This window comes from Nycticebus coucang, chromosome 16, assembly GCF_027406575.1.
Source record: "Nycticebus coucang isolate mNycCou1 chromosome 16, mNycCou1.pri, whole genome shotgun sequence".
NCBI classification, from domain to species: domain Eukaryota; kingdom Metazoa; phylum Chordata; class Mammalia; order Primates; family Lorisidae; genus Nycticebus; species Nycticebus coucang.
This window is the reverse complement of record NC_069795.1, coordinates 16,407,734-16,419,841: the sequence shown is the minus strand read 5'-3', so window position 1 is coordinate 16,419,841 and position 12,108 is coordinate 16,407,734. Positions and strand designations below refer to the sequence as shown.

Sequence of the window (12,108 nt, the reverse complement as noted above, 5' to 3'; positions counted from 1 at the left end):
TCTAAAAATAACCTCTATACAAGCTCATTCTACTCATCCATAGTTTTAAAAGACATAAAACAGGGCGGCACCTGTGGCTCAGTCGGTAGGGCGCCGGCCCCATATACCGAGGGTGGCGGGTTCAAACCCGGCCCTGGCCAAACTGCAACCAAAAAATAGCCAGGCGTTGTGGCGGGCGCCTGTAGTCCCAGCTACTCGGGAGACTGAGGCAAGAGAATTGCTTAAGCCCAGGAGTTGGAGGTTGCTGTGAGCTGTGTGAGGCCACGGCACTCTACCAAGGGCCATAAAGTGAGACTCTGTCTCTACAAAAAAAAAAAAAAAAGACATAAAACAGTAATACCTCAGTAAGATCATCCAAGACATCTTTTCTTTCAATGTCACTGTCACAGCAACGAAGGGCACTGTACAAAATGTCTATCAGAAAATCAGCATCCTTCTTTTGGTCTTCATTTAGCCAACCTATTAGTTTCTGGTATAAAAACTGCACTGCAGGATTTTTTTGTGCAAGTTTAGCTATTTCAAGAGGTTTGGCTTTGACAATACTCTGTTTTTCATCACCAAGAAGTATTTTAAATACTTGGCTTGAAGCAAAGGAGTCAAGTATAGTAGAAAGAAACTTTAGATGTTGCTCTGATTTTTGTTCATTGACATAATTAATACTCATCTCTGAGAGTTTACAGATTAAGTCTTCCAAAGGTTTCTTCCTTAAAGGAGACAAAAGGTCTGAAGAATTAGGAGTGAGAGACGGTTCATTCTTTAATTCCAAGGTTTCATTCTTCTCTCCTTCTGAAGATACGCTTTTTTCATTCTCTTTAGTAGTTTCGGGTATCTCATCAGCAAATCTAACTTTACCATTTTTTTTTTTATTTGACTTCAGTGAGCTCTTTGGCTTCTGAAGAACCTGTAGCAGATTTGATACACCCAGAATGGACTCAACTTCAGCTTCTGGCTCGTTGATTTTCGTGACACAGATCTCTGACAGTCTTTCCCAGAAATGTAGCAGTATGTTCTCCAACTTCTGAGCTGTTTTATCATCTTTTTCCACGTCTGCTTTGGCTTCCCAGGAACTTAAAGTTTCTGCTAAATGGTTAAACAGCTCCCCACGCTGCAATTCTGAGTCTCTGAGAACAGCGTCAATAAATGGGATCAACTGCAAAAAAAGGTATACTATTGTAAAATACATACTTGGTCTTCAACCCCCATTTCCTGGCAGACAACACTAATATCCTTGGACTATCCCAAGCGATGCCTTTTTGTATGCTAATAACTTGACAGATGGTAGTCAGCCCCTACACAGCTGAAAATGGAGGACAGACACTGGAAAGACTAAGGCAGGATTAAAGAGTTAGGATTTCCAGTATCACCCAAGCTCTGGGAAAAGGAGAGCCACTGAAGGTCAAGTTGATCAACAATAGCCAATAATTTAATCAATCACATCTAGTTATGAGCCCTCCATAAAAATCCAAAAGTGGAGGGTTCACTTCAGATAGCTGAAGATGTAGGTTTGTGGAGGACAGAGTACCAAAGAGGGCATGGAACTTTCATGCCCCATCCTATACCTCACTCTATGCATCTCTTTTATTGTTTGTAATATTCTTAATGCTTTTTTTTCCTTTTTATTGACACAGTCTTAATTTGTCACCCTCAGTAGAGTGCCATGGCCATGGCATCATAGCTCACAGCAACCTCAAACTCTTTGGGTTTAACCAATTCTCTTGCTTCAGCCTTCCAAGTAGCTGGGACTATAGGCACCTGCCACAACACCTGGCTATTTTTCTTTTGTTGTTGTTGTCATTGTTGGGGGGCTGGATTTGGACCCGGCAGCTCTGGTGTCTGTGGCTGATGCCCTAGCTGCTGAGTTACAGGCGCTGTGCCCATTTGTAATTTTCTTTATAATAAACTGGGTTCCCTGAGCTCCATGAACCACTCTAGAAAATTAATCAAACTCAAGAAGGTCACAGGATCCTTGATTTATAGCCAGTAGTCAGGAGCACAAGTAAAAGAATCTGGAGCTTATGGCTAGCACCGGAAGTAAGGTGGGGGGAGCAGTCTTGTGGTACTGAGCCTACAACCTGTGGGGTCTAACACTAATCTCCAGTAGACAGAGTCAGAATTGAATTGGAAGAGCCCAGTTTGTGTCCACTGCAGAACTGACTGCTTGTTTGGTAGTGAGAAATCCCCACACGTTTGGTCACATAAGTCTTCTATGTTATTGTTTTGGTATGACTGTAGAGGAAAAAACAGTTTGTTCTTTGCACTGACAAAAAGTAAAAAATATAGACGTTCGGTCTTCAAGAGAAATAAAATTTAAACAAGGTATTAAGCTGGGCATGGTGGCTCATGCCTGTAATCCTAGCATTTTGGAAGGCCAGGGTGGATGGATTGCCTAAACAAGAGCAAGACCCCATCTTTAAAAAAAAGAAAAGGAAAAGAAAAATACAATAGCTGGGTGTTGTGGCCAGTGCCTACAGTCCCAGCTACTCGGATGACTGAGCCAAGAGGATTGCTTGAGCCCAGGACATTAGAGGTTGCTGTGAGCTATGATACCATGGCATTCTACCAGGGGTGACAAAGTGAGACTATGTTTCAAAAAATAAATAAATAAATAAATAAAATAAACAAGGTATTAGTAAAAGACTATAAAATGTGCATATTTAATAACTGAAAACCATGAATTTTTCCCCAGAATTCTAAAAGTTAACTTGAAGATAACTTCCATATCACGTAAAAATCTTAATGGTTTTACCGCATTTCTCCTGAATTATTTCTAAAAAATAATCCATTTTTCTTTGCATCTTCTGGATTTATTCAAGTTTGTTGCTTTTCTCCCTTAATTATATGCAAACCTAAGATATGAAACTTAAACCAATATGAAAAACACATAGGGCCCTAAAATTCAGAATTCTTTTTCTCTAAACCACAAAGTAAGAGAAATTAAGATAAACTATTTGTCTGAGATATCAACTAGGATTGGGCTTCTATAATCTCATTAATTTCTTATCATAAGGGATCATATTTCACAACCTGTTCTCATCGCTTGTTCTAAAAAGCCAAACCCAGGCTTGGCGCCTGTGGCTCAAGCGGCTAAGGCGCCAGCCACATCCGGCCCGGGCCTGCCAAACAACAATGACGGCTGGAACCAAAAAATAGCTGGGCATTGTGGCGGGGGCCTGTAGTCCCAGCTACTTGGGAGGCAGAGACAGGAGACTCGCTTGAGCCCAGGAGTTTGAGGTTGCTGTGAGCTATGATGCCACAGCACTCTACCCAGGGCAACAGCTTGAGGCTCTGTCTCAAAAAAAATAATAAAAAAATAAAAGCCAAACCCAATTGTTCACCAAGCTTAAATGCATTTGAATATTTCAGAAGTAAAAAGATTATTATCACATGATTTAAACTTAATACAAAAGATCACAAATGGCATCTTCCAAATTGCTTTGCATTACATCTTTCTAAAACAGTCAGGGCTTTTATATCCAGACACTAACTCAGACAATATATAATGCTAACAACTAAGCATACAGAATTTTTACTTACCTGGTCAGAAAAACATATTATTTGATTTGTAAATTACAAAAATAAAATTTTTACAAGGAAAGCTAATTATTAAAAATGACAACCAGACATATGAGCTTGATTCTTTGATAGTCAGTATGCAAAGGCACTGATGATTTTTACGTGATAGATACCTGATCATTGACGAGCATCTGTTCGATCTCTTCCTCACCTAAGTTTTGCTGCATTATAAAACGCAAACATTCAAAAAAAGCAGATATTACTGCTGAGCTCTCTGAAAAGCTAGTTTTCGTTCTTTCTGTTGACAGCCTAAGAAATAATAAATAATTGTGGATTACACTTTTATGAAGAACAATATAAAAACTCAGAATCACCAAAATGAAGACATCGAAAAGGCATCATACCAAAAGAGGATTTTTAAAAAATAAATGCTAAAATTAAAAACTAAGAACAACCAAAATACATATAGCCCCATGAAAACATGAAGTTAAAATACTATGGACAAAAATTATTTTCAAAAATGTTATCAGTAGCTGGGAATGATGGCTCAAGCCTGCAATACTAGCACTTTGGGAGGCCAACGTGGGAGTGGATAACTTGAGACCAGCCAGGGAAACATAATAAAACCTCATCTATAATTAACAACAACAAAAAAAAGGATCAGGAAAAAATAAGAGATATTTGTTTTATATTCAGAGAAAACAATCCACCTGCAAATATAAAAGCTGGAACATAACCAAACATAATGGTATAGTGAAAAAAAATTTTTAATCATTAGTAAAACTATTTATCTTTTAAGTCCAATAAATTCACTGAAATAGTTTTTTAAGTGTGAATTTAAACACCTATAATACTTTATGAAAGTTTTTAAAACTTCATTTGTTAATTTTCTGCTTTGGGGCATTTGTATTTATAAATATTAAAACAAAAAAAGGCTCATTAGGAAAATGCCCTATTTCCAAATAAGAGTCTCACTTTTTTTACCTAACTTTCCGTTGTATTCTACCACTGAAACTCCGTAAAGTACTCAAGAAAAGAACACAAATTGGGCGGCGCCTGTGGCTCAAGAAGTAGGGCGCCGGTCCCATATGCCGGAGGTGGCGGGTTCAAACCCAGCCCCGGCCAAAAAAAAAAATAAAAAAAAAAGAAAAGAACACAAATTAATAATTCTCTGAAAACTTTACCAGTGTTGAAAGAACAGAAAAACAATTTGGAGAAATTTAAGAAAGAAAATGATTAGTATGAAAATAAGAACATTAATCTCTTCTGCTTTTAAGAAAAAAAAAATTTGAATTACTTACCCTGCAACCAGAGAGGTAAGGAAATTTTTGAAGAAATCCAACTTTGGATCTGTAATGGACTGAGGGAGTTTGCTGATGAATGGCAAAAGATAAGGATATATAACAGTAGCTAGACCCCGACCACCTTCACGAACCACAGCTGACAGCTTGGGAAAAACACTTTTTTTTGCATTTACATGAAGCCAACAGTCCTAACCAAAAAAAAAAAAAGAGAGAGAGATTACATTAGTAATTAAAGATCATAAACATACTTTTCCCAATTAAAAGAGAAGACATATTTAGGCTCTCAAAAATGTTTTAAAATCAAGTATTTTTCCTAAAGAAGCTAAAATTTCTTATCACCATTAAAAACTATGACTCTTGAAATTATACATGTTCCCACATACAATAATCATGTATTCCGTATGTTTAGGATTGATTAGAAATAATCATTTAGCTCAAGGAGTAGGGCGCCGGTCCCATATGCAGGAAGGTGGCAGGTTCATATCCAGCCCCGCCAGAAAAAAAAAAAAAAAAAAAAAAAAAAAGAAATAATCATTTAACTTAAAGGATTTCAACAGAGCTGCTTTCCAAAAGGGATAACTATATTTCATATTAAATACAAGTTCAGATATGCTGACTGCACTGGGCCACATAATGTTAAAAGAATAATTAATACTAGGTAAACAAATTCAAATAAAATTCTGTACCATTTTAGTCAGTTTGATTTATGCCAAGTTCAGATTAAGTATTTTACTTCCAAGAAGACATTTTCCCAGTAAGATTTAGATATTTTTATCTGATAGGCTCTTTCTCATACGATCTAAGGGTTCTCCAATGTACTAAATGAATCTCTCTTACATACCTCAACGGTTGTAAGGGTATAAAGCACAGCTTCCCAGAGAGCTGGGCAGACAACTGGGTCACTGTCATCAATGCTGAGTAGGACCGATGGACTCACTTTGGAGGCTTCCTCTTTCATCAACTGTGGAATGCGCTGGCACAAAGCAGAAACTAACTCAAAATAAGCTGAGCGAATCTAAAAAAACAAATGCAAAGCTGAATTAAATTAAATCCTAGTAAAGCTTAATAAGATTTTTTATTTATGTAATAGCAGATTATTCACACTAATTCCCCCTCTAATAAAATTAAAATAGCTAGAAAAAATATCCTTAAAAAGATTTTTAAGAGTATCAACTGGCTAAAAAACAGCATTAGGAATTACCAAGATAAAGTGAAGGCAGAAAGAATTAATTCAGCTTTCTTTTCCTTGGCTGAAGCAAACACAAATCCTCTTAAGTGGCAGAAGCCTTCCTCTGGGGTTCCATTATGGACAAAAAATAAAAAACCAAGAGCGACAATCAGTAGAAACAGAAGATAGCACAGAAATCCAAGACTTTGTATCTGTGAATCACAAACTCCACAACAAAAAATGCTTATTTTATTTAAAGAAATGAAATTTAAATGTATTTGCAGGAAAATGAATCCTGGAAAAAGCATTAGTAGATGTGAAATAGAACCAAGCACTATTCCTAAATTAAATGTAAACAAATTAAAACTTAAAGCTCAATGTGGCTGGGTGCAGTAGCTTACACCTGTAATCCTAGCACTCTGGGAGGCTGCAGCGGTAGGATCTCACCAGCTCAGGAGTTGAAGACCAGCCTGAGCAAAAGTGAGAAAAATGAGGCAGGATTGTCTGAGGCAGGAGTTTGAGGTTGCAGTGAGCAATGATGATGCACTGCCCCCTACTCAGGGCAACAGAACGAGACTTTATCACCCCCTGCCCCTGCGCCAAAAAGCTCAATTCACTTTCAGGGCGGTGCTATGTGATCCCCCCAGATTAATATGTTGAAACTAAAATTGTTAGTGTGACAATATTAAGAAGTGGCAAATGTAGGAGGTGATTAGATCTTGAAGGCACCATTCTAATGAATGGGATTAGCACCCTTGTAAAAGGGCTTGAGAGAACAAGTTTGCCCCTTCGGCCAAGTGAGGACAGAGAAAGAAGGTGCCATCTTTGAAGCAGACAAAATAAACCCTCACCAGGCACCGACCTGCTGGTGCTTCAATCTTGAGCTTCCAGCCTATACCACAAGAAATAAATTCCTATTATTTAAAGGTGTCAAAGGTTTGTTTTTTTGAGACAGAGTCTTACTCTGTTACCCCAAGCTAGCTGGAGTGCCATGGTATCAGCCTACCTCACAGCAACCTCAAACTCGTGGGCTCAAGTGATCCTCTTACCTCAGCCTCTTGAGCAGCTGGGACTATAGGTACCCACATTAACACTCAGCTCATTTTTCTATTTTTAGTAAAGGTGGGGTCTCACTCTTGCTCAGGCTGGTCTCAAACTCCTGAGCTCAAATGATCCTCCTACCTTGGCCTCCCAGAATGCTAGGATTACAGGAATGAGCCACAGCACTCAGCAGGTATTAAAGGTACAGTTGTCCCTCAGTATTTAGGGGGATTAATTCCAGGATGCCATGCCCCACAAACATAGATTCATTCCCCCAAACATAGATTCATTCATGATAGAAATACTTAGCCAACTAAGAATAAGAAAGAAATTCTTAAACCTTAAGAAATCTAAACAAGCATCATACTTAAAATATTAAATTATTTCTATTAAAGTTAGTAACAAGAAAAGGATATTTGCCATCACCACCTTTATTCAACACAATACTAGAGGACCCTGTCTTAGTCTGTTCTCTGTTCCTTATAACAGAATACCTGAAAATGGGTAATTTATAAAGAAAAGGAATTTATTTCTTAAATCCCTGGAGTCTGGTAAGTCCAAGGTTGAGGCAGTGCAGCTGGTTAAGAGCCTTCTTGCTAGTGAGGACTCTTTTCAAAGTCCCAAGGTAACACAGGGTATCACAAGCCAGTGGGCTACGCATGCTAGCTCAGGTCTCTCTTCTTATAAAGCTACCATTCCTCATTCTAACCCATTAATCCATTAATCCATGAATGGATAAATCTATTCATGAAAATTCAACCATCTTTTAAAGGCCTCACCTTTCAAATACTGCCACATTGGGGCTTAAGTGTCAAGGTAAGTTTTAAAGGAGAAAAACATTCAAACCATAGCAGACCTAATCAATATGAAAAAACAAGGAAAAAAATTGGAAAGGAACCCAAATAACTATGTCAAGCGATATAACCAGTTAGAAAAAGTATTCAAAAAAAGCTAGTAAAACAATTAGATCTAACAGGAGTTTGGAAGAGTTGCTAGATACAAAATTAACATACAAAAGCATAGCATTCTTACATACCAGTAGAAACAGAATAGAAAATATAATAAAAAAAATAGTAATGAAAACCATAAAGGCAAACTCACTGTGGAGAATATTATAAAACACTATTCTATTATGCAAAAGACCTAAAATAACCAAAAGAATTTTGAAAAGGAAGAACTTGGAAGTTTTCAACAAAATATAAAAGAGTAGTAAGCAAGAGAGTAAGGTATTGGTATAAGGACAGACATATAGATTAATGGTACAAAATACAGAGTTCAAAATTAAAATTCCACATATATGGCCGATGAATTAGGACAAAGGTGCCAGAATAACACATGGTAGACTTTTTTTCTTTCTTTTTTCTTTTTTGTGGTTTTTGACCGGGGCTGGGTTTGAACCTGCCACCTCTGATATATGGGACCAGCACCCTACCCCTTTGAGCCACAGGTCCCACCCAACAGGGTAGACTTTTAATAGCTAGATATGTATATAATATCTACATATCTAGATAAGTAGAAAAATATTTGAATCTAACCTTTACTCTATATACACAAAAATTAACTCTAACTGCACTGCATAGACCTAAATTAAAAAAATTCTAAAATATAACACAGAAAATCTCTGTGTGGCTCGGCACCCATAGCACAGTGGTTACGGTGCCAGCCACATACACCGAGGCTGGCAGGCTCAAACCCAGCCCGAGCCAGCTAAACAACAATAACAACTGCAACAAAAATAGCTGGGTGTTGTGGCAGGTGCCTATAGTTCCAGCTACTTGGGAGGCTGAGGCAAGAGAATCACTTAAGCCCAAGAGTTGGAGGTTGCTGTGAGCTGTGATGCCACTGCACTCTATTGAGGGCAACATAGTGAGACTCTGTCTCAAACAAAAAAAAAAAAAAGAAAGAAAGAAAAGAAAATCTCTGTGAAATCCTGAGGTAGGAAAAGATTTCTTAGATATCAAAAGCACAAACCATTAAAGAAAAAAAGGATAAATTAAAACTTCATCAAAATTAAAGTATCTATGTTTCAAAAAACATTTACAAAATGGAAAGGCAAGGCACAGAAGAAATTATTCATGATAGTTTGACAAAATACTTTTATTCTGAATAAATATAGCACACTCACAACTCAAAAATGAAAAAAAAAATCTAATTAAAAAATGGACCAAAAAATGTAAAAGAGTAAAAGCCTGATATATCAATCCTCCTCAAAGAACAGCTTTAGGTTCTGGGCAGCGCCTGTGGCTCAAGGAGTAGGGCGCCGGCCCCATACTACTACCTGAGGGTTCCAGAGACTCAAATACAGACACAGTTTAGAGGAGAATCAAACAAGAAGTGGTAAGTGATCCACATAGATTGAGTTCTCAATTTTGGTAGCTTTGGCTGAAGGTAGTCGCAGCCGCCACCACAAAGGCACAAAACTAGCTATAACTCCAATAAAAAGAATGACATATTAGGGCGGTGCCTGTGGCTCAAAGGAGTAGGGCACCAGCCCCATATGCCTTCTTTCAAACCCAGCCCCGGCCAAAAACTAAAAAAAAAAAAAAAAAAAAGAATAACATATTTCTACTTGGAGAAAGTAGAAGAACCAGGAAAAGCAGCTCAAAATAAAAGGGTTGCAAGAGAGTGGAGAAGAACTCTGGAAAGAAACAGAGAAGGGAATTCCTATATTCTGTATTCAAACAACCTAAATCTACAGCTGATCTCTCACCATGCATCTACAGAATAAATTGATTAAAGCTAAGACTTAGAGGAACTGAACTGACAGCGGAGCTGCTGTCTACCATAGTCATGAGAGTTTGGTGTTAGTCTAACCACTATCCACCATAGGCACCAGAGTTTGGTATGAGTCTATAACTGCTACCAATACACAAATACCAACATCCTTTAGATCGATATAAAAGAATCCAGTCTCCAAAACATAAATTTGCAATGTCCAGTATACACGAAATTACTGAACCAAGAGATAGAAAAATGTCATCTCATCTCAAGGAATAAGACAGTTTTAATTGATATCAATCCCAAAATGACCTAGATGTTATCAGATACAGACTTTAAAATAGCTATTATAACTGTACTCAATGAAATAAAGGAAACATGATAAGGATGAATAGAAAAAAATAGGCAAGTTCATCTGAGAAACAGAAAATACAAAAAACAAAAGTAGAACATGACAAAATAAAAAGTATATAAAATAAAAAATAAAGAAAAGATTTGGACAACTCAAAAAAGAAGAAAGTACCAATAAGCACATTTAAAGATGTTAAAGAACATTAATCACCAGGAAAATGCAAATTAAAACCACAATAGGAGAGAGCTCTAACCCAGAAGTCAGTCAGAATTTTCTATGAAGAGCCAGAGAGTAATATGTCAGGTTTTGCAGACATGCTGTCTCTGACACAACTACTCAGCTTGCTTTGAAGCAGGAAAGTAGGCACAGACAATATATAAAACAATTTATAAAAACAGGTGTGCCAGATATGACCTAAGAACTACAGTTTGAAACCCCTGGTCCCATACATAAAGAATGGCTTCAAGCAACCGACAAAAAACCAAACATGAGGATATGCAGAAAATAGAAATTTCACACATTGCTGGTGAGATAGCATTTGCCACTTCAGAAAACAGTTTAGTAGCTTCCTATAGAGCTAAAGATATACTTACCATAATGACACATCGATTCCTCTCCTCATCCAAGAAAAGCAAAAAATATATCCATAAAAAGACTACATAAAACTACGCAATAAAAAGGAATAAAATACCGATGCATAACATAAATGAATCTTGAAAACATTATGCTGAGCAAAAGAAGCTAGATAGAGAGTAACGCATAGCTCCATTTATATGAAACCACAGGAAAGGCAAATCTCACCTGTAGTGATAGAAAGCAGATCAATGATTGTGTAGGGTAAAGAAAGAGGATGACTTGTAAGACACAATGAACCCATTCTGGGTGAAAAAAATGTTCCATTTCTTGACTGTGGTGGTTGGTTACATAGGTATGTATTCATACATAGGTACGTCTGTCAGAATGTAACAAACTGTACCCCCAAAATGGCTACATATTACAGGATTGTGTGTAAATAACACCTCAATAAATCTGATTTTAAAAAGTTATTGTAGGAGGGGGCGGTGCCAGTAGCTCAGTGGGTAGGGCGCCAGCCACATACAGGGAGCCTGGCAGATTCGAACCTGGCCTGGGCCAGCTAAAATAACAATGACAAACGCCAACAACAAAAAAATAGCCACGCATTTTGATAGGTACCTGTAGTCCCAGCTATTTGGGAGACTAATGTAAGAGAATCGCTTAAGCCCAAGAGTTTGAGGTTGCTGTGAGATGTGATGCCACAGCTCTCTACTGAGGGCACCATAGTGAGACCCTGTCTCAAAAAAAAAAAAATTTTTTTTGTACAGAGCAATTTGGCCAAATTGAAATCTCCAACAATGACCCTCTGCCCAAATGCCAAATTCAACAACTATCCACACAAGGCAACTCTTTCAGAAGAACCAAAACTCAGGTGAGCCACCACAGTACCTGGTTTTAACATTATATCAAGCAAAGAGGCACTAAAGAAGGCAGAGAAGACAGTCTTACACTACCTTTGGCACCCCTACCCCAGAGCAATGCTGCACCACAGTACCTAGTTGGTAGAGAATTTACATGACTGAGAGAGGGAGACTGAACTGGAATCAAGGCCACCCTATTACAGGAAACATAGCACAGGGCAGAATACTGCCAGTGCCCACGGAGAGAACATTCAGACCAGCTAAAACAGAGGAAAATGTCCAAAAGCAGGAGTTCTAGCTAGCCCCATCCCACGTGACAAAAATCTTCCTGGGGCCTAGAATAAAATTCATAAGGCGGTCAGGACACAAAGGCTGCAGTCCTTGGGGAATTCCTGGGGCTATGCTGGCTTGGAACTGATGGACTTGGGATGCATGTCACCCAGAAACACACCAGCAGCAGTCTCCAAGCCAGTGCCTGTGTCACCCCTCCCCCCATCCCTCAATACCAGGCCATGCAGAGAGTTTTCTTCTACTTGAAGGAAAAGGAAGAGTTCAGGGAATTTTGTTTTGCAACTT

General features: G+C 38.1%; 1 protein-coding gene across 1 annotated transcript in view; it reads right to left on the bottom strand.

The window, feature by feature from the left end:
* Positions 1–12,108, bottom strand: part of LTN1 (listerin E3 ubiquitin protein ligase 1) — a 72,377-nt gene that overhangs the window by 40,779 nt on the left and 19,490 nt on the right. Inside the window, exons 7-10 of the mRNA XM_053564932.1 lie at positions 5,659–5,832; positions 4,815–5,005; positions 3,687–3,822; positions 341–1,150 (exon numbers count right to left, since the gene is read on the bottom strand). Coding sequence (XP_053420907.1) covers positions 341–1,150; positions 3,687–3,822; positions 4,815–5,005; positions 5,659–5,832 — 1,311 coding nt within the window. The remainder of the gene's footprint in view (positions 1–340; positions 1,151–3,686; positions 3,823–4,814; positions 5,006–5,658; positions 5,833–12,108) is intronic.